General features: G+C 50.9%; 2 protein-coding genes across 3 annotated transcripts in view; both read right to left on the bottom strand.

Moving 5' to 3' along the window:
* Positions 1-22,280, bottom strand: part of LOC102447783 (alpha-2-macroglobulin-like protein 1) — a 127,084-nt gene that overhangs the window by 89,506 nt on the left and 15,298 nt on the right. The gene's annotated exons all lie outside the window — the stretch shown is intronic.
* LOC102452635 (alpha-2-macroglobulin-like protein 1) overlaps positions 1-22,280 on the bottom strand; it is a 46,888-nt gene that overhangs the window by 14,009 nt on the left and 10,599 nt on the right. The window contains exons 8-12 of the mRNA XM_075918699.1: positions 20,158-20,306; positions 18,904-19,132; positions 2,581-2,644; positions 2,329-2,474; positions 1,855-2,004 (exon numbers count right to left, since the gene is read on the bottom strand). Of these exons, the coding sequence (XP_075774814.1) occupies positions 1,855-2,004; positions 2,329-2,474; positions 2,581-2,644; positions 18,904-19,132; positions 20,158-20,306 (738 nt within the window). The remainder of the gene's footprint in view (positions 1-1,854; positions 2,005-2,328; positions 2,475-2,580; positions 2,645-18,903; positions 19,133-20,157; positions 20,307-22,280) is intronic.

Raw genomic sequence — 22,280 nt, 5'->3', positions numbered from 1 at the left:
AGCTGGATATGAGTCAACAGTGTGCCCATGTAGCCAAGCAGGCTAATGGCATATTAGGGGGCATTAGGAGGAGCATTGCCAGCAGATCCAGAGATGTCATTATTCCCCTTCATTCAACACTGGTGAGGCCACATCTGGAGTTTTCCATCCAGTTCTGGGCCCCCCAATAGAGGGGAGATGGACAAATTGAAGAGGGGCCAGCAGAGGGCAACAAAATGATGAGGGGGCTGGAGCATATGACTTATGAGGAGAGGCTGAGGGAGTTGGGTTTGTTTAGTCTGCAGAAGCGAAGAGTGAGGGGGGATTTGAGAGCAGCCTTCAACTTCCTGAAGGGAGGTTCCGAAGAGGGTGGGGAGAGGCTGGTCTCAGTGGCGGCAGATGATGGAACAAGGAGCAATGGGCTCAAGTTACAGTGAGGGAGGTCTAGATTGGATATTAGGAGAAACTATTTCCATAGGAAGGTGGTGAAGCACTGGGATGGGTTATCTAGGGAGAGGGCGGAATCTCCTCCCTAGAGGTTTTAAAGTCTCAGCTTGACAAAGTCCTGGCTGGGATGATTGAGTTGGGGTTGGTCCAACGTTTAGCAGGGGGCTGAACTCAATGACCTCCTGAAGGCTCTTCCAGCCGTAGGACTGTATGAGGATGCAGCTGCCTTCCATGGCCCTTTTGCCATGTGACTTCCACTTCCTTTGTCCCAAACACAGGCTGCCCAGCTCATGGAGCACGTGGCCTGGAAGCCTCAGAGCTCTGACACGCCCCCCCGCCCCTCTTGCCTTGTTGAGGCACAAGGCTCGGCCTTCTCTTCTCTCAGTGGGACAATTGAATAGCTGAAGGTCCTCAATGGTCCGTGGAGCAGGCTGGCAGTGCATTGCCGGAGTGTCTGTGTGTCACCCAGAAGCACAGCACAAGTTGTGCAGAGCGGGTGGGCAGACAGACAGACAGACAGACATCTCCATGTCCACAGTACAAAGGGGATGCAATCATGCACGTGAGACTGTCCTCTTGGCAGATCATAACAGTTTTGCACATATCGTAAGTGGCAGACCTGGCACAACCCCTGGCCTTTCTAGATCACAGACTTTCATAAAGGGCCCCCAAATTCCACAGGGTCACACAGGTGTCTGTCACTGCACCCCCCGACTTGCAGCCCAAGGTGATGGACATGCAGCCCCTGATGCCCTGGGAGAGCCTGGAAAGGGCAAGAATGGTGACACATCTCTCCGTGGGGCAGAGAATGGCTCTTAGTGCCCCTCCCCAATGCTGTCTGGGCCACAGAAAGGCCTGGTTAGGACAGGTAGCTCAGCTCCTGGCCCATCGAGTCCCATCTCCTGCTGCCCCAGGGGCTTGGGACTTTCACTCGCCCTGTGCAGGGTCTGAGAGCTCCTGGATGGCAGGTACCAGCCACAGGCCGAGTTCAAATCCATATTATCAGCCCAGCAAGGGCAAATCCTGCTGCCACAGAGGAAGGTGAAGCCTCTCACAATGCACCTGGACAGCTGCCCCCTGCTGGACTTGGGGGCAGAGAATTCTCCTGCCCCTGCCCCTGGGGACCAGCTCTGCCCCGGAGAGCGAGCTTCGGTTGCCCCGGCCATTATCTCAGTGCTGAGCTCCATGTGCCCAGACAGAGCCAAGTGACAGGGGATGGGAGGGTGAGCTGCAAGGGCTGATGGGAGATCAGACAAGGGAAGTGGGGAACCTGCAGAGTAAGGGGCCAAGTGCCATTGGAGCAGCCCTGTGACCAGGAGAGGTGGCCTCGAGGGGTGTCCCCCAGTGGCCGTGCATCGCCCCTCCTGCGAGGGGGGAGGACTCGTCGGGGGAGGGGTGGGGCGAATGGCCGAGCTGCTCTGGACTCACCGTGTCGACGCTGAGCTCGGCCTCAGGCTTCACGAGCAGCACGCTGCGATCCACGGCGCGGACAGCGCACAGGGACCCGGGGGCAGCCTGCACCTGCAGCTGGAGCTCCGAGCCCGGCAGGGCCCGGTCCTGCAAGAAGGCCAGCTTCACCTGGCGAGGCACAGGGCATCAAGAGGGAGGGGAGAGAGAGACAGCTCACCCAGGAGCAGGGGGAAACAGGCAGGGGCAGGGCCACGACCTACAGGCACCGAGTGTCACTCTGGCCCAAGGCGCACTGGCTGTGGGGGCTTTGGGAGTCGGTGCTAGGGGTGGGGTTGGGGCGTTGATGCACCCAGTAAGATGGACAGGGGAGGGGGGGCAGAAGGGACCAGGGAGGGGAGGGCCCAGGGCAGCGAGTGACGCCCTGCCCAGGGCTCCAGTTACGGGGCAGGAGCGGTTCCCCCAAAACCCCTCGGCCCCGAATCCCAGGCTCACCTTGTTGGGGAGGCACTTGGCCACGTGCAGCAGGGCGCTGTCGGCAGCCATCTCTCCATTGGGCAGCACCGTGTAACCCAGCACCTTGGCAGCCGGCGCCAGCTCAGCGCCGACGGGCAGCTCCATGGAGAAGGAGCCCTTCAGTCCTAGGGGCAGTGGGGGGTAGTGGGGGGCAGTCAGCAGGGCCCCTCCCCCGCCCAGTCCCTGACCAGGGGCTCCATCCCCAACACAGACCCCTCCCCCACCACTTACCAGCCCCCTTTGTGAACTTCAGCCGCTTGTGGAGAATCCTGGTGATGGCTCCCTTGGCCACGACCTGCGGAGGAGGAGACGGGAGTCGTTGAGCTGAGGCTGAACAGGGACTGGTGAACGCTCCAACGTGGGGATGCTGCACAGGCCAGAGTCAGGGCGGGAGCTGCCTCTCTCCCCACCCCCAAACTGAGCCAACAGGGCAGGGAAAAGGAGATCTCTCAGGTCTGTGTCCTGTTCCCCAGTCCTCCAGCCAGACAGCCCCCACTCTGGGGGAGATTGGAACTTGAGCCCTAGGGGAAGGTGGAATAATGGGGTTGCCGACAAAGGGCTTTGATGTCGACAGGGGGAACGTCCAGACTAGCGCACGAGCCGACAAACAGCTGATCAGACACAGCCTAAGGGTATGCCTAAGGGTATGTCTACACTACCCTCCTAGTTCGAACTAGCGGGGTAATGTAGGCATACCGCACTTGCAAATGAAGCCTGGGATTTGAATTTCCCAGGCTTCATTTGCATAAGCCAGCCGGCGCCATTTTTAAATCCCCGCTCGTTCGAACCCTGTGCCGCGCGGCTACACGGGGCACGAACTAGGTAGTTCGAACTAGGCTTCCTAGTTCGAACTACTGTTACTCCTCATTCCACGAGGAGTAACGGTAGTTCGAACTAGGAAGCCTAGTTCGAACTACCTAGTTCATGCCGCGTGTAGCCGCGCGGCACAGGGTTCGAACGAGCGGGGATTTAAAAATGACGGAGCCCCGTTTATGCAAATGAAGCCCGGGAAATTCAAATTCCGGGCTTCATTTGCAAGTGCGGTATGCCTACATTACCCTCCTAGTTCGAACTAGGAGAGTAGTGTAGACATACCCTAAGGGGTTATTAATAAAAGAAAGAAAAGGCAGAGAGGAGGATTGTTAAGGAGAAGACATTACACACATCTATCCCCAATTTCTTGATGCAGGTTTTTAGCAGAGATGTAACAAACTGCCAGCTTTAAAATCCCTGGAGCACATAAGGAAGTTTCTCATCTTGTGCAATAACAACTGTTCCTCAAGGTCCATGTCCCCGCGGGTGCTCCACTGTTGGTGACAGGTCATCTCCAGAGGTGCAGATTGGAGTCTTTTGAGCAATTATTGGTTGGGCTGCGCATGCGTGGAAGGAGCCTTGTGCTGTTCACACCTCCGCGCCACGCTCACACAGCCCGACCCCTCCTTCAGTACCTTGCCAAGAAAGCCAGGCTCCGAGTAGAGGGGCTGAAGAGAAGGTCGTGGAGCACCCACAGGGAGACACACTGAGAAGAACAGTTGTTACGTAACAGGCTGAGTACCTTCCTTTTCTACTTTGAGTGATGTCCCCGGTGGTGCCCCACTACTGGTGACTAAACAGAAGTACTCGCTAAGGAAGGTGGGACTCGGAATCTCTGCTTGGCGTTAGAAGCCAGCACCGCTGTAGCCACGGCTGTATCAGCTGACAATTGAGGCATGATGGCATAATGCCCAGCGAAGGTGTGGCCAGAGGACCAAGTAGCTGCTCAATAAATATCTGCGAGCTGTACGTTGTTCAGGAGGGCAACAGAGATTGCAGTTTCATACGGGGAGTGTGCTCTTGGAATGGAGATGAGTTTATTCCAAATGGAGTAACGACTCACTTGACAGGAAGAGATCCACTAGAAAGTGCGGTGGGTTGAAATCCGCGTACCCTTGAGTCATTCAGCCCAAGGAGATAAAGAGGCACGGCGATTTAGGAAAGTCATGAGTCCTGTCTATATAGAAGGCTAATGCTCGCCGTTTGTCTAAGGAGTGCAACAGTGACTGTTTAAAAGACGCATGAGGTTTCGAATAAAAGATGGGCAACACTATGGGCTCATGGATGTGGAATGAGGAACTAATCTTTGGTAGAAATGCAGGGTGTGGACATAAGGTAACCCTGTCTTTTGAGAAGACTGTGTAGGTTAATTCAGCCATTAGTGCATGTGGCCATAGGCTCAAATGGAGGTTTAATGAGGCAATCTAGCACCAAGTTCAAGTTCCTTGAGAACATAGGGGCTATGTCTATATTGGCAAGATTTGGTGCAAATACTCTTTAACGCAAGAGTTTTTGTCTTACAGTATTTGTGCAAGAGAGCGTCTACACTGGCATGTGCTTTTGCGCAAGAGATGTGCTTTTGCGCAAAAGCATCCGTGCCAGTGTAGACGCTCTCTTGCGCAAGAAAGCTCTGGTGGCCATTTTAGCCATCAGGCTTTTTTGCGCAAGAAATTCATGTTGCCTGTCTACACTGGCCTCTTGCGCAAGAACAGTTGCACAAGAGGGCTTATTCCTGAGCGGGAGCATCATAGTTCTTGCGCAAGATGCACTGATTTCACACATTAGAACGTCAGTGTTCTTGTGCAAGAACTCCCCACCAGTGTAGACAGGCAGCATGTTTTTGCGCAAAAACAGGCGCTTTTGCGCAAAATCACAGCCTGGGAGCTTATGAGAAAGATAGAGATTCAGGAGACCGTGACGCAATCTCCTCATAGTGGGTAGTGTGTGAAGACAGTTGGCCTGTCTATTGGTTCATGGAAGGTTGCTATTGCTTCCAGGGATACGTTCAGGGAAGAGAGGCATAGCCCAGAGCTCTTTAGATGTAGCATGTAGTCTGGGTCAACAGGAAATGAAGTAGTATTGGGAATGAGGGGAATTTGTTGACACCAGAGGGTATCAACAAATGAAATGCTTCCATTTCTGCAGGTAAGAAAGTCTAGTAGGTGGCCGCCTACTGTGGAGGAGGATAGATCTCACTAGTTCAGAGCACTGGGACTAAGGTCCATGAAACCAGAGAGAAGCCAGGCATGAAGGTGAAGGGCTTGAGGCTGAGGATGGAGTAGCTTGCTTGGTTCCGAGAGAGGAGGTTGTGGCTGTGAGGAAACTGGAGTGATGGAGCCATCGTCATGTGGTGGAGATATGGGAACTAGGTTTGCCTGGTCCATGATAGGATGGTCAGAATAATATGAGCCCTGTCGGTACGTATCTCGTGGAGAACCCTGGGGATAAATGGGATTGGTGGGAACACATAATAGAGTGGTTGGTCCCATAGACCGGCCCTGGAACAGAAACAAGGGCACGTGGCACTGTTGATGGATGGCCTCAAAGGTGGAATACTTGTGTCAACTCAGCAGGGTATAGTTCCCACTTTTGAGCAGTGGTGAAGATGCAGCTGAGGACATCCACTGTGATATTGTTTACCCCATGGTAACTCCATGACGAATGTACCAACTCCATAGTCGTATGGCCTCCTCACAGAGGGATGGAGAACAGGCTCCTCTCATTTGTTTATACAAAACATGGTAGTCATGTTGTCTGCAAGTATGTGGATAGCCAAGTTGGTAATGATGTTTGTGAAGTGCACACAAGCATTCCTCACTGCTCTGAGTTTGAATAGATTGCTATGTAGCATCATTCCATGCAGCAGCCATCTGTCCTGAGCAGTCTGGTGATTGAGGTGAACCCCTCCAGCCCAGTAAGGACACATCGGTAGTGATTTGTTCCATAGGCTCTGACTGGTGGATAGCCAAGAACCCATGCTATGGTAGATATGCTCAGGTGGATAGAGAGTCAAGTCAAGATCCAATGAACTGTTCTGAACTGGATCTAAAGTTAATATCTGGTCGTTTATTAGGAGCCTGAAGCAATAATGGTCTTTTGGACCATGTCAGCTGCCTCTGTGGGAGGCCATCCCTTTATGAGGCAGTCGTCTAAAAAAGGGAATAGCATTACCCCTTGTTGTCGAAGGTGCACCATCACCACTGCAAGGACCTTTGAGAAAACATGGGGGGTGGATGACAGCCCAAGGGGAGGACTCTGTATTGAAAGTGGCCATCGCCAATGGTGGAACATAAGTATCATCTGTGAGCTGGGTGTACAGTGACATAAAAGTACACATACTGTAGGTTGAGGATTGCAAACCGGTCCCCTTGGTCCAGTGCTGGTATGATCGGTGCTAATGTGACCATCTTGGAATGTTGTTTGTATAGGAATTTGTTTAATTTGCAGGGGTCTAAAATATATCTCTATCTTCCTGTATGCTTCTCAGTTAGGAAGTAGTTTCAGTAAAAGACACTCAATGTGCGCTAGGGCCTTCTCTATTGCTCCTATTGTCGGCCTCTTGTCTGAGATGGATCTCATGATAGGCATCCCTGGAAGAGGACTGGGAAGGGGAAAGACTAAGGGGAAGCGAAAGCAAGGTGATAGTGTACCTGTGTGATAATCTCCAAGACCCACAGGTCTGATGTAATGGCATCCCAGCGTTGGAGGAAGAGACGTAATTTGTGGGTAAAAAGATGGTTTACTGGCACTAGATTGGTGGGGAGGTCAGGAGGACCCTTGACCAAATCCTCAAATGTATTGTTTGGTCGCCTGAGAAATGGAGGAGTGGGATTGCGACGGAAGTCTTCTCAAAGGCATTGTGTGGAGGAAACTAACATCATAGGACCTCTGTTGGGGTTGATTATAATAACGGTCCCTGTTCTTATTGTAGGGTGTGTTTCTTTTTTGACACAACAGTAGCATGTACATGCCCTGGGTATGTAGAGTCTTTCCTGAATCCTTACTACTCTGCAGGACTTCATCTATCTTGGCGGAAAACAGTTTAGCCTTGTCAAAGGGAAGGTTTTCCGCTTTACTTTGGCGGTCTTTGGGAACTGCTGCTGGTTGCAACCATAACGCAATATGCATTACGATCACTGTGGTGGTCACCTTGTGTCACGTTGCTGAATTGGAGGGAAGCAGCCAGATCGCTGCTGCACCCCTGGGTGGGGGTGTTGGCCCCAGAAATTGGTATGGGGGGATTGAATGGGGATTGAATTGTTTGTTGATCTTATGTACGCTATTTATGTGAATGTATAATGTCTATGTGTGTAGGTAGGAATCTGTAATATGTGTGGAAGCTGAATATTTCTGTGAATGTGGTTGAGCATTGCTATGGACAGGCTGGGTAGCAAAGCCCTGTGGAACAATGGCCCTTGATGGCCCAAAGACACACCTAAAGCAGGAGGGCGGAGACCCAAGGGCTGCCAGCAGAGATTGGCCTCTGACCAGGTGACTTGCTGCAGACTAGAAGAGGCCAGGAAGGAGTATAAAGAGGCCATGTGGTCGATGCCATTTTGTTCTCAGCTCAGCACTTCATCCCAGAGGCAGCACTGCAGGGATTGAAGAGCCCGGAAGACCTGTGAACCCATCCTGATCTCAGGATGTGCAATAAGAACTTTTAAACCAGCAGCTGCAACATCTCTGCTAGAGCCTGCATCGAGAACTGGGAAATTCGGTGCATGTAACGTACTGTACTTTAATAACCTTACTCTCATGCTTTTCTTTCTTGTGTTGATAAACCTTTAGTTTTAGATTCTAAAGGATTGGCCCAGCGTGATTTGTGGGTAAGATCCAGAGGGTAAATTGACCAGGGATCTGTGGCTGGTTTCTTGGAACCGGACAGGACTTGTTCGGGGTAGGTGGGATTGGGTGCTAGGACCCCCCACCTGTGTATAGGCCCGGGGCCATCTGGGGCACGGATATTGCTGGGGTGTCAGAGGGGTTTTGCTCTGGAGGCTTCAGGCAGGCAGCTGAAGCGCTCTGTGAGACTGGTTTGTGGCCTGTTTGGAGAGGTCGCCAATCAGGGGGACTGTAAAGAGCCCCGGATTTGAGCAATTCGCCCTGAGCGGACGCCCTAAGCTGTGCCCAGACACGGCCCGGTCCGTCACAGTGGCGTAGTCGGCAGGATCCACAGATCTTGGTCAATTGAACTTTGGGATCAGGACCCCACGCTGTCTAAATTTGATTTTTGGTGTTGAGAGTTTGGTTGATTAAAGAGCCGCTGCGATGAACCCGGAATTATATGAGAGTCTGAGCAAAAGTGCTCTGAAGGATTTGTGCTTGGGGAGAGGCATTGCCTTTAGGAAAAGGGCCTCTAAACTAGATCTGGTAGTGCTGTTATTAACCAGAGATGTGGATGAAAAGGAGCAGAAGCAAGCTAAGGAGGCTGCTGAAAGAAGGCGGAAGGCAGATGAAGAAATTGCTAAGAGAAAGCAGGAGATGGATTGGGAACTTGAGATGAGAAAAGCAGAACATGCAGAGAGAATGGCAGAGTATGCAGAGAGAAGGGCAGAGCATGCAAAGAAGATGGCCCTAGCCAGGGAGGAAAATGCTAGACTTGACCTCCAGCTTAAGAGACTAAAAGAACAAGAGAGACTGTATCCTCCTGAAGGTTCAATGTATAACTCTGTGGGTAGGCGGTGTGCTTATGATATGGCAGACGTATTTTACCCAGCTGATGTGAAAACCCAACCCCAAAGCATGTGTAAATGCAAACCTTTTGTGTTACCTGTAGCTAACAGGGAGGTTTGGGAAGGGGGTGCATGTGGGTATGAAAAGTTTCCTGGAGCTGGTCAGTCTCCCTGTAACCAAGGGGAAAGTGTCTCTACATGTGTGCCTGTGGCAGACGGCTGTGTGTCTGTGCAGGGGGGCAGTGAGCCTGTGGGTGAGGGCCCGTCTGATGCCTCAGAAGTGAGGCTGGAATCAGAACCAGGGCAGGAAGAGCCCAGAAATCAGGGAAGTGTTTCTCTGAGGCAGCCTGGAGTGGCTGGCCAGAGTGAAGTTTTAGTTGAGGAGTTGGTGGCTGGTGAGGTTTGTGGAATTGAACTTGCACAAGCTGAAGTTGATTTGGGTGAAGAAGCACAGTGTGTGCAAGCTGGCGATTTGGCTGGTGGAAGTAGCAGTGGGGCAGTAAAGGAAGCTGTCCCAGTGGCTAGCTGTATGCCTGAGATTAGCCAGGGGTGTTGGGACAAGGGTGAAACTGTCTCTGGTTGTCTGGCTGTGTGTGGGGAAGAGTTTCTTCCTGTGTCTGAGGAAGATGCCCCACAGCCTGTGAAGGCTGAGAGCAGTGTTGTTGTCCCAGAGTTGGGTCTGGATATGGCTAAGGCCCAGGAAGGGGGTGGCCCAAGGTTTGTGTCTGCTGGGGAAAGGGATGAGGTGACTCAGGTAGAGTCAGTCAGTGTTTTACCAGAACCCCAGAGACCGGACAGTGGTGACCCTGATATTGTGCCTGATGCTGCTGTGTTGCTGGAAGAGGGGGGAGCTGCTCGGTGGGAGCAGGGAGACCCCTTAGCCCAGGCACAAGGAGAGAATGAGGGTGTGTTAACTCTGGTGCCTAATGATGGTGTGGCCGTTTACAGCCATCTAGAGAGCTGCACAGGGAGTGAAGGTGCCTCTGACCCTGTCTCTTGTGAGTCTATCTATGTGCCTGAAAGGGGATTATCTGTGAATCCACCTGAGGGGCCAGAGATGACTCAGGGAGTAAGGGAATTGCAGGAGGAATTGGTTGGGGCAATGCTACTGCAGAGCCAGGGAAGGGTGAACTGCTGCTTAAGGAAGCTCATAGGGAGGAGAGTCCTGGCAGTGCTTGTAGCAAGCAGTTTGCAGTAACTGAGAGAGGTGACGATGCCTGGCTTGGAGAAGGCATTCAGGAGAAAGCTCTGCCTGTAAAAGGCAGCAGCTTCTTGTGTGAGGCACTTGTTTTGGTGCCTGACAGACAGAATTTGTCTGTTAGCAGTGACTCCACTGACGTGGGTTTAGGGAAACCCAGTGTGGATGGTGGTGGAGAGGTCTCGGAGGGACTGAGGGTTGTTCCAGAGGAGGCAGGAACAGCCAGAGAACTGGAGCAGGCGATTAACCCAGTGACTGTGGGTGACCAGCTTGCTGGGAAGTCAGTGTGTGTGGAACAGGATTGTTCCCAGGAGAGGGAGGAGAGTGGGAACTTAGTGTCTCAGATTCAGGAGAAGGGCTGGGTAGCTAAGTATGCAGAGCAGAACAGCTGTGTGGTCACTCTCCCTAGGATGCAGGAGATGGCAGTTATGCGCCCATCTCTGGACACTCATACTCAATCAGGGAGGTTGATATCTGGTTCCATGTGGAAACAGAGGTTAGAGAGGGACAGAGGAGAGACTTGGGAGTCTACAGCTTACTGCTGTTACCCCACTGAGTGGGGGAAGGGGGAGAATTCCAGGGCCATTGTGAGCCAGGGAGTCACACCCAGCCAGCCCTTTGTCTTGGTCAGGCCAGAGGTTTCAGGCCTGGAGCCCAGAGGACAAGGGGGAGGGGCAGGACTTGCTTTGGCCAAGAAGATTTGCAGTTTAAACCTGAAGGGCCAAAACTGCAATGGTGTGGGGCCAGAGAAGGGGCCTGACGGAGAATTTCAGTATACACCTGATGTAGGATTGTTCTTGTTACTGATGTTAATTCTTGTAACCAATGTATTATTGTTGCAGAGAATTGTAACGGTATACAGTGTGCATGAGCTTATGGAAATACCATGTAATCTGTCTGGAGATGTACCAAACGACAGACGGTATGTAAGGGGACATTGTGATGTTGCTATTTCGTGGTTAACACTTGTAACTGGGCTTGGAACTTCTTACAGTACAAAAAGGGTTCCAGCCAGAAGGTCCTGTGTAAGAAGGGAAACTGAGGCACACCACCATTTTGTTGGGGGAGGCCTGTGATGCCCTCAGTGATGTTACTGGCATCACTTCCTGCATCAATTTTGCGTTGGGGGTGTCACGTTGCTGAATTGGAGGGAAGCAGCCAGATCGCTGCTGCACCCCTGGGTGGGGGTGTTGGCCCCAGAAATTGGTATGGGGGGATTGAATGGGGATTGAATTGTTTGTTGATCTTATGTACGCTATTTATGTGAATGTATAATGTCTATGTGTGTAGGTAGGAATCTGTAATATGTGTGGAAGCTGAATATTTCTGTGAATGTGGTTGAGCATTGCTATGGACAGGCTGGGTAGCAAAGCCCTGTGGAACAATGGCCCTTGATGGCCCAAAGACACACCTAAAGCAGGAGGGCGGAGACCCAAGGGCTGCCAGCAGAGATTGGCCTCTGACCAGGTGACTTGCTGCAGACTAGAAGAGGCCAGGAAGGAGTATAAAGAGGCCATGTGGTCGATGCCATTTTGTTCTCAGCTCAGCACTTCATCCCAGAGGCAGCACTGCAGGGATTGAAGAGCCCGGAAGACCTGTGAACCCATCCTGATCTCAGGATGTGCAATAAGAACTTTTAAACCAGCAGCTGCAACATCTCTGCTAGAGCCTGCATCGAGAACTGGGAAATTCGGTGCATGTAACGTACTGTACTTTAATAACCTTACTCTCATGCTTTTCTTTCTTGTGTTGATAAACCTTTAGTTTTAGATTCTAAAGGATTGGCCCAGCGTGATTTGTGGGTAAGATCCAGAGGGTAAATTGACCAGGGATCTGTGGCTGGTTTCTTGGAACCGGACAGGACTTGTTCGGGGTAGGTGGGATTGGGTGCTAGGACCCCCCACCTGTGTATAGGCCCGGGGCCATCTGGGGCACGGATATTGCTGGGGTGTCAGAGGGGTTTTGCTCTGGAGGCTTCAGGCAGGCAGCTGAAGCGCTCTGTGAGACTGGTTAGTGGCCTGTTTGGAGAGGTCGCCAATCAGGGGGACTGTAAAGAGCCCCGGATTTGAGCAATTCGCCCTGAGCGGACGCCCTAAGCTGTGCCCAGACACGGCCCGGTCCGTCACACCTTGGTTGCCATATCAGCCATGAAAAGGGAGGACTGCAAGGCCGTACATGCAATAGTGTCCTCCTCATAGATGATGGTCCATAGAATTGGACATTCTGGAGTCTGGTAGATGCTAAAGGAGAGCAGCCAGTTCTGAGTAACCATCAAAGTTATGATTGGCCAGGAACACTGAATAATTCGTAATATGCAGTTGTAGAGTGGTGGAGGAGGTTGAGTATTTTGTGATGTTTGTCACTGGATGTCAATCTGAAAGAAAGGTTACTCACTGTGTGCAGTAATGATTGTTTTTTGAGATGTGTGTCCCTGTGGGTGCTCCACTGTTGGTGTCACTAAATGAAATCAATGAGGCAGCAGGTTTAAAAAAAAACAAAAGAAAGTTTTTCTCTACTCAGCACACGGTCAACCTGTGAAACTCTTTGTAAGAGGATGTTGTAAAGACTAGGACTTTTAAAAGGTTCAAAAAAGAGCTAGATAGAGTTATGGAGATTAGGTCCATCAATGGCTATTAGCCAGGATAGGTAGGAATGGTGTCCCTAGCCTCTGTTTGTGTGGCAGGGATCACGTGAGGATTAGCTGTTGTGATCCCTCCCTCTGGGGTATCTGGTATTGGCCACTGTAGGGGAGGTCTAGGTTGGATATTAGGAAAAACTATTTCTCTAGGCGGGTGGGGAAACACTGGGATGGGTTCCCTAGGGAGGTGGTGGAATATCCATCCATAGAGGTTTTTAAGTCTCAGTTTGGCAAAGCCCTGGCTGGGTTGATTGGTCCTGCCTTGGGCAAGGGGCTGGACTTGGTGACCTGCTACAGTCTCTTCCAGATCTATGATTCTATGGTCCAGGCGGGTCAGAAGCGGGCAAGGAAGTTGTAGAGAGAGTTGCTAAAGATGTGGGAACCATTTCTGTTCCTATGCTGGGGCTATTAGAATTAGCCAGGCCCTGTCTGCCTGTATCTCTGGGAATGAGAGGAATAGGAGGGAAGGTGTATAACAGATGGGCCCCCAAGTGAGGAGTATTACATCTCCCAGGGAGCCATGTCCTATGCCCGCTCTCTAACAGTACTGGGGGCATTTGGAGTTCTGTCTGGTCACAAAAGGGTCTGTCTGCAGTACACCCCAGCATTGGAACAGCTCACGGGTTATCTGATCATGCAGCTCCACTCGTGTTCTGTGAGGAAGTTGCAGGTGAGTGTATCAGCCATAATATTCTCGTCCCCAGGTAAGTATGCCGCCGTGATGGTTATGTTGTGGTCAATACACCAATTCCAGAGCCTGACTGCCTCTGCACATAACAACTGGGATCTCGCAACCCCCTTAGGGGTTGATGTAAACCCAAGTAGTCATATTGTCATGAGGAGATGAACCGAAGAGCCGTAGATGTCTGGGAGGAAGTGACCTGTGCAAACCTTGAGCACATTTACGTGGAGTCTGGACTCCTCTTTGTAGGACCTGTCACTTTGTAGGGAAGTGTGCTCCCCAGTGAGACACCCGCAGTAATCTGTTTGGATGGCTGATCCAGATGAAAATGCACCCATCCCCCCGAACTCCACCCCGCTTTGCAGAGATTCTGAGCCTGGATCCACCATTGCAGGGAAGTAAGGACTTTTGGAAGAGGCGAAACGTGCCTGTGGATGAGGCAGCTGGCTGGCAGGTTCACTGAAGAAATCCAGTGCTGGAAACATCAAAAGAGCAGGACTATGTAAGTGGAGGCCACCACGCACCCCATACGCTTGAGGCAAGTTCGGATGGGCACGGTCAGGCTGGTGGTAACATTAGTGATGAGTCTTCTTATACTGCCAAAAGGGTGACTGGGGAGATAGGCTTGTGCTGTTGTGGAATCTACGTGAGCCCTGATGAACTCCAAGGATTGCGTGGGGCGTACTGTGAATTTCTGCTCATTGATAATGAAGCCTAATGACTGAAGAAAGGCCTTTGTGAATTTGATCATGTCTTTCATGGCCCATTGCAAGGTACCTTGGATAAGGTAATAGTCCAGATAAGGGAACACTACGATACCATTCCATCTGAGATGCTCTGCTGGCACCACGAGGGTCTTGGATAAAGCTCTGGGAGCAGAGCAGAGTCTGAACGGGAGGCCTCTGTACTGGAAGTGGTGTGAAGCTACCACGAATCGCAGGGAACGCCTGCGTGCGGGATCTATTGTGATGTGAAACTCTGCATCTTGGAAGTTGAGGGCTCCAATCCAGCCCCTCTGTTCACTGCCAGAATCATAGTGGAGAGTGATCATTGTGAATCGCTGCTTGCAGAGGTGCTTGTTTCATCGGTGTAGGTCCAAGATGGGCCTCCAACTCCATGTTCTCTTTTCAGTGAGAAAATAATTTGAATAAAAACCTCTCCCTTGTATTTTTCTTAGACTAGTTCTATGGCTCCTGTGCTGAGGAGGTAATGAACCTGTCGGTGGGGCAATGTGTCGTGAGAGGTGTCCCTGAAGAGAGGAAGGGGAAGGGGAAGTTGGGGGGATTGCTGTGGAGGGGATAGGATATCCCCGGCTGATGATTTCTAGGACCCACAGATTTGTAGTGATTGCTGCCCATTGATTGTAATAGGGGAGGTGGTAAAATATGTAGGACTTGCCAGATACTGAAGTGGAAGGGAGGTCAGGCAGACCCTCAACCAGATTCTCATACGTGCTGCCTAGAGACCTGAGTCATGAAAGAGCAGTTGTTTCGGGCTCTTCTACATTGGTCTCAGTCAGAAGTGGTCCTGCTCAGAAGGCCGGTACTGTTGTCTAGTAAAGGCCGTTTCCCTGTGTCTGCGGGAAAGCGCTTCCTTCAGTAGAGTGGAGTGTACAACCCAATGTGCATAAGGTAGTGCATGAATATTTGCTAGAGTGCAAGGCCTTGTTGGTACCAGCCACAAATTTGGCCTTATTGAATGGCAGGTCCTCTACTTTGGCCTGGAGAACCTTAAGGACTCCTGCTGCTTGCAGCCAAGAAGCACATCTCATTACCATAGACATCACAGTTGCTCTTGCGGCCATATCTGTGGTATCAAGGGCCATCTGTAACACCATACAGGATATAGAGTATCCCTCTTTGATGACTCCTTTGAGGATAGGTTTTTTTATCCTCTGCAATATTGTGCATGAGCTCTGTTAGTGTCACACAATTATCGATATCATGATTTGCAAGTAGTGCCATGTAGTTGGCTATGCAAACCTGAAAGATTGAGGAGAGTACATTTTCCTCCCAAAGACGTCCAGGCGTTTGTGGTCTTTGTCCTGTGTATGTGCCTCGTGCTGAGGGTTTTTGGACCTTCAATTTGCATCATCAACCACTAAGGAATTAGGCTGAGGGTGTAAGATCCATTGTCCATGCAGCAGAGCTATTCATGGATAACCACTCCTTCCAATAAGTGGTTGACACCTGCTGCTGTCTCCCAGACAGAAAACACTTAAACTACAAGCACAGAGCCCATATTCATAACTTTATATACAAAAGTCACACGTGTACATGAGCAGCACAAGCAGAATCAGAATACTACAAACCAGGGGTGCAAATGGGGACTGCTAACAGGGAGTTTTGAGAGGGAGTTCTCCAGGCGAAGGAGAAACAAACACAGGACCCTTGAGGGAAGTGGCTGTCTGTAGTGTGTATTGTGTTTGGGGATTTCTTGATGTGTGCTGAGCTTGTGTTTGTGAGTGTGGAGATGGGTTTTTTGTTTGGTTTGGGTTTTTTTCACCTTCCCCTCCCCCACAGAGTGTGTGCTGTGACTGAGAGCTGGCAGCTGTGGGCTTCTAATCAAGATTTGAAATCTAGAAGCCTCTGCTGATTGGCTGAGCCTTAGCAGGGGGAGGGACTATCAGGCAATCCAGGGCTTTCTAAAGCAGTGAGTCAGTGACTAGGGAGCTTGCAAACAGAGACTGCTAACAGGGAGTTTTGAGAGGGAGTTGGGACGGGGGTGAGGTACATTTGCCATCCTTTAAAATCTTTCTTCTAGAAATGCAGAAATGGATGGTGATAGGTCTGCTGTTGTTAACTGCACAGCATGTGCCATGTTTGTTTCCTCTTGGAAGAAAGAAGGGATTTCATCTGCACTAAGTGCAAATTGGTCGCCATTTTGGAAGGAAAAAATTAGAGGACTGGAGGTTCAAGTATTGACCCTACACTCTATCAGAGAGGATGAAGACTTCCTCAGTACAAGGCAGCGTTTAATCCTGCAGGCATGGCAGGCGGAAGAGCCAGTGAGGTCAGTACAGGTGTCACATTGCTGGATCTTGGGGGGAGCAGCTGGATCACTGATGCGCACATGGGTGGGAGTGTTGGCCCCAAAAATGGTATAGAAGGGGGCCATGTGAGGTATTGAATAGAAGCTTATTATCGGATAATCCTATGTACGCTGTTCATGTGTTTGTATAATGTCTGTGTGTGCAATTATTAGCATGTACTTGTATGGACACTGAAGATTTCCCTGCATGTGGTTAAGCATTGGGCAGGGCCGAGCCTGTGGACATGCTAATTACCGAGGCCCTGTGGAACAATGGCTCTCAGTGGGCCAAGGACACACCCAAAGAATGGGGGCTGTCACCTGAGAGCAGCCAGCAGGGAACACAGAGATTGGCCTCTGACCAGGTGACCTGCTACATACTAGAAGAGGCCAGGAAGGAGGTATAAAGAGGCCATGTGGTTGATGCCATTTTGTTCTCAGCTCAGCACTTCATCCCAGAGGCAGCACTGCAGGGATCGAAGAGCCTGGAAGACCTGTGAACCCATCCTGATGATAGGATGTGCAACAAGAACTTTTAAACCAGCAGCTGTACATCTCTGCTAGAGCCTGCATCGAGGACTGGGAGATTCGGTGCATGTAACGTACTAATCTTTAACAACCTTCCTCTCATGCTTTTCTTTCTTGTGTTAATAAACCTTTAGTTGTTAGATGCTAAAGGACTGGCCCAGCGTGATTTGTGGGTAAGGTCCAGAGGGTAAATTGACCAGGGATCTGTGGCTGGTTTCTTGGAACCGGACAGAACTTGTTCGGGGTAGGTGGGATTGGGTGCTAGGACCCCCCACCTGTGAATGAGGCCCGGGGCCGTCTGGGGCACGGATATTGCTGGGGTGTCGGAGGGGTTTTGCTCATGAGGCTTCAGGCAGGCTGCTGAAGCGCTCTGTGGGACTGGTTTGTGGCCTGTTTGGAGAGGTCACCAGTCTGGGGGCTGTAAGGAGCCCCGGATTTGAGCAATTCACCCTGAGCGGGCGCCCTCAGCTGTGCCCAGACACGGCCCGGTCCGTCACAACAGGACAAAGAAGGGAACTGGCAGCATGTAACCTCTAGAAAAAGAAGGCCAACTCAGGTATCCCCCATTCCTGTAGAGGTAAGTAATCACTTTCAGGCTCTCTCCACAGGCACTGCATTAGAGAATGCTTTGACAGGGACCTCTCAGAGAAAAAAAATCAGAAGGGAACACCATCTACCAAAAGGCATGGGATGCGTAGTCCAAGAGATGGGCGTTTCATGACCACCACTCCCAAAAAGAAAAAGATGGGTGATGGTCAGGGACTCCTTCCTAAAAGGGACTGAGTCATCCATCTGCCGTCCAGACCTGGAATCTCAAGAGGTGTGCTGCTTACCGGGAGCTCGAATTCAGGATGTGACTGAGAGTCTTCCAAAAATGATCAAACCTTCGGATCGCTACCCCTTCCTGCTTCTCCATGTGGGAACTAATGATATGGCCAAGAATGACCTTGAGCGGGTTACTGTGGATTATGTAATGCTGGGAAGAAGGATCAAAGAATTTGAAGTGCAAGTGGTGTTCTTGTCCATCCTCCCTGTTGAAGGAAAAGGTCCAGGGAGGGATTGTCGAATTGAGGAAGTAAATGTGCGGTTGCACAGATGGTGACGGAGAGAGGGCTTTGCCTTCTTTGCCCATGGGACTCTGTTCTGGGCATGAGAATTGTTAGAAAGAGATGGGATCCACCGAACCCAGAGAGGAAAGAGCATCTTCTCAGGCAGCCTTGCAAACCTAGTGAGGAGGCTTTAAACTAGGTTCGTTGGGGGACAAAACCCTGAGGTGAGTGGGAAAGTCCGATACCAGGAAGAAACACAAGGAGGAACATGCAACAAAGGAGGACCCCTGATTTGAATGGAGAAGGTTGAATGGAGAAGGCAGGGCAAACAACTGATTATCTAAGGTGTTTGTACAGGACTGCAAGAAGCCTGGGAAACAAACAGGAAGAATTAGAAACCCTGGCCCAGTACAAGAACTATGATTTGATTGGAATAACAGAGACTTGGTGGGATGACTCGCATGACTGGAGCACTGTCATAGAAGGGTATAAACTGTTCAGGAAGAACAGGCAGGGGAGAAATGGAGGAGGAGTTGCACTGTATGTAAGAGAGCACTATGATTGCTCAGAGCTCCAGTATTGTCGTGGGGCGGTTTCTCCTGCCCCCTTTGGAGGGCAGGGACAAGACCCCAAATCAACATATAAAGTCACTGGCTGGCCCTTTAAGACAAGGCCCATGGCCCACTGGTTAGAGTCTCTAAACAAGGTGAATGTCTGGCCCTCTAAGGCAGGGTTGTGTCAGCGGGTCACGGATCCAGAGGGGCTACACCCCTGGTAGGGGGACCCGTGCCCACCCTACTCCATCGGGTCCTGGCCCAGGGCCCTGTGAGTGGCAGGACGGCCCGCCACTCCCCCAGTGAGGGAAATCCTACAGAAACACGCCAAGGTTCCTGGGGTGGAAGAGGCTGCTCCTGCCCCTGCTCCTGCCCTGGGCCCTTTCCTACCTGGTCTGAGTCCAGTGGGGCCTCTTCCCACGTACTTGCAGGGTCCTCCGCATTCTCGGGGGCAACTACTCCCTTATGGCCGACTCCAGTGATGTCCCAATTGATCCTGGTGCTTCCGCTGGCTTCTCCTGGGGTCGCTAGTGGACACTGGTCAGGAGCTCCCTTCTTTGGTCCTTCTCCTCCAACCACCAGCCCAGACTGAGTCTCTTCCCAGGATTTTATAGCTGAGCTGCAGCCTGGGCATGCTCAGTAGGGCCGCGGGGGTAGGGCCTCTGCAGCAAGGAAGGAGGGTGAAAAGCCTGTTGAGAGTCTATGGCTACGTCTACATTGGCACCCTTTTCCGGAAAAGGGATGCTAATGAGACCAGTCGGAATTGCAAATGCCCCGGGGATTTAAATTTTCCCCGCGGCATTTACATGAACATGGCTGCCACTTTTTTCCTGATTTTAAAGAGGAATAAGGGATCTTCTGGAAAAGGCTTTATTTTCCGCAAGATCCCTGTCTAGACTGGCACTTTTTTCCAGCAAAGCCCCGAGCTGGAAAAAAGTGGCAGCCATGTTCATGCAAATGCTGTGGGGAAAATTTAAATCCCCGGGGCATTTGCAATTCAGACTGGTCTCATTAGTATCCCTTTTCCGGAAAAGGGTGCCAATGTAGACACAGCCCATGGGTTCAGTTTAGAGGTAGAAGCACAGGTGTGATGTTGTGGTTGGTGTCTGCTATAGACCGGATCAGGTGGATGAGGCAGACAAGGCTTTCTTCAGACAACTGAGAGAAGCTTCCAGATCACAGGCTCTGGTTCTCGTGGGGACTTTAATCACCCTGAAATCTGTTAGCAGACAAATACAGCAGGACACAGACAATCCAGGAAGTTTTTGGAGAATGTTGGGGATAACGTCTTGGTACAAATGCTGAAGGAACCGACCAGGGCTCATCAGAGGGCTGTTCCAATTATCTGGCTGTTTCCAATTCCTCTGAAACAACTTTCAACCTATCTGAAGTCTCCTTAAAACTGTCCACACTGGATTTCTCAAATGCAATCAGTTGAGTCACTTTTAACAGAAAAATTCTGGCTCTTAGGTACTGACACAAGTTTCTTACGAAATAAACTGCTGCCTTTTACAGGTAGACCTTCTGTAAAACCCTAACCCTAACCCCCTCAACAAAATTACTCCCGTCAACCACAGCAAATTTACTGCAAAAAATCACTGGGAGGATTCTCTTCCTTAGGAGCTTCTCCAAGCAGCAACTCACTTTTCCTGGGCAGTACAGAAGCATTGCACCAACTCCTCAGTTTCCCTTATACCCAGTGCCATACCTAAGGTGCCAGGCTTGTCACTTTGGATGAGCTCGGTGCTGGGGGCAGCAATCTGGCTTAGGAAACCAAAGGCTTTTCTTTTGCCCTATCAGAGGAGGTAGAGGGATGACTGATGCTCATATCTCTGGTCTTGTCCATGGCTTTATTTCTGGGGGGAGAGTCATCATGCAAAGGTTGTAACAACTTCTCATACAGGGAAGTTTTCAGCCTGTTAGCACAGTCCCACCTTGCTCTGGCCATGAGGTTCGAGCATTGGGGGCACTTCTACGCCATATGTGCCTCTCCTACGCAGTTGCTACAGGAAGAGTGGCCGTCGGACACCGGCATGGCTTAGCAACAAGAGTCACAGTGTTTGAAACCTGGTGAGCATTTTAAACTGGAAATGAAGAAAACATGTTTGTTTATTTTTGAGGAAAAAGGTTTTTTTTAATGAATAGGAAGGGAAGAAGTAGAAACTTGGATAAAAGGAAAACTGGGGAAATTTTACTCTTTTTTCTTGTTTAGGTCAAAAGGAGGCCACTGACAGGGAGCTTTGTCTGCAGCGGAGGATGGTAGAGAAGGAACTGAGGTGTGTGCATGGCACAGCACCTCACAGACACCAATGGCATAAGGAGACGCTACTGCACACGCTCGGCATGGAAGGACACTGCTAGAAAAATCTCCAGTCACCAGCGTGAGGACTCACCAGCACCCAAAGTGAACCCACGGGGACATTCACTCGAAGAAGAACTTTATCTTTCTCCTCTATTAGGGCTTCACCTGACCATCAATTGCAATCTGCTTTAGAGAAACATTTTCATGACCCTTGAGTTCTCTCTGACCTGTGTCTAATTCCAGCCTCACTTCTGAGACACCAGACAGGCAATCAGAAACCTCATTCAGACACACTGCTTTCCTGCACCAACAGACAGCTATCTTCCTCGGGCCAACATTTCAGAGACTCTCCCCCTGGTCACAGTAAGACTAGCTAGCCACAGACAACTGTCCAGAGTCACGGTCCCCCCAAAACTTCATAAATGAATAAGTTCGTCACCCTGTGCATAACGATGGCTCTTTGAGATGTGTGTCCCTGTGGGTACTCCACTCAGGTCTCAGTGCGTCCTTGCACCGCTGATCGGAGGTTTTTGGTGAGCAGTGCCCCTCGCACCATGTTGTGCACTCCCTGTCTTGCACGACTCCTGTTTGTTGGGAGCATAAGCAGCACACATCTCCCTCTTTTCTTTTTCTACCTGAAATCCATTAAAGGACTCCAAGCAGAGGGGAGGAAAGGAGGGCAGTGGAGTACCCACAAGGACACACGTCTTGGAGAACCATCGTTACAGCACTGGGTGAGTAACTTCTCCATCCCTGTGGATGCTACACTCAGGTGACTTAGGGTATGTCTACACTACAGCGCTATTTCGAATTAACTTAATTCGAAATAGTTAATTCAAAATAACACATCTATACACAAAAATTATTTCGAAATAGTACTTTGCTATTTTGAAATGTCCACACTGAGTGGACCCTGAATCGAAGTTAAGGCTGGCCGGAACCAGTGCTGCAGGGCATCAGGTTGGGACTTAGTGCATGGGGCTGCTGCCTGAGGCTAACTGAGCTCCATGCTTAAAGGGACCCTACACCCCAGACAGACAGTTCTCAGGGTTCCCCGCTTGCTTGTCTACCTCGATGAGGGACAGCAAAGCAGTCCTGTCTTTGAGTGCCCGCACTCGGGACACCACAGCACTCAGCCACATGGAGCTAGAGCTGCCCCTGGGCACACCGGTGCATCTCGTGGGGTCATTGCCATCAGCCCAGCTGTACTTGCTGCAGTCTGCCATCTCGGGGGCCCATCAGGGGGCTGTCAGGATCCAGGAAGCCCTGAGGGAGAGCGTGCAGAGATCATGGACATTGGGGGCATCCCCTCCAAATCTGAACAAGGTCCATGATCTCCACCCTGGACCAGGAAGGCGCCCGCCTTCTCCAGCCCCTGTCAGGCTCCTACTAGCTGGCAGACTGCTCCTGGGGAATGGTTGAGGGCTGGCTGCCAGTGGCTTGCTGGCTCATGTTTTGGGGCCAC

The sequence above is a fragment of the Pelodiscus sinensis genome, unplaced genomic scaffold, assembly GCF_049634645.1.
Source record: "Pelodiscus sinensis isolate JC-2024 unplaced genomic scaffold, ASM4963464v1 ctg39, whole genome shotgun sequence".
Classification (NCBI taxonomy): Eukaryota; Metazoa; Chordata; order Testudines; family Trionychidae; genus Pelodiscus; species Pelodiscus sinensis.
The sequence above is the reverse complement of the archived record's forward strand: the minus strand, read 5'-3'. Positions and strand labels throughout refer to the sequence as shown.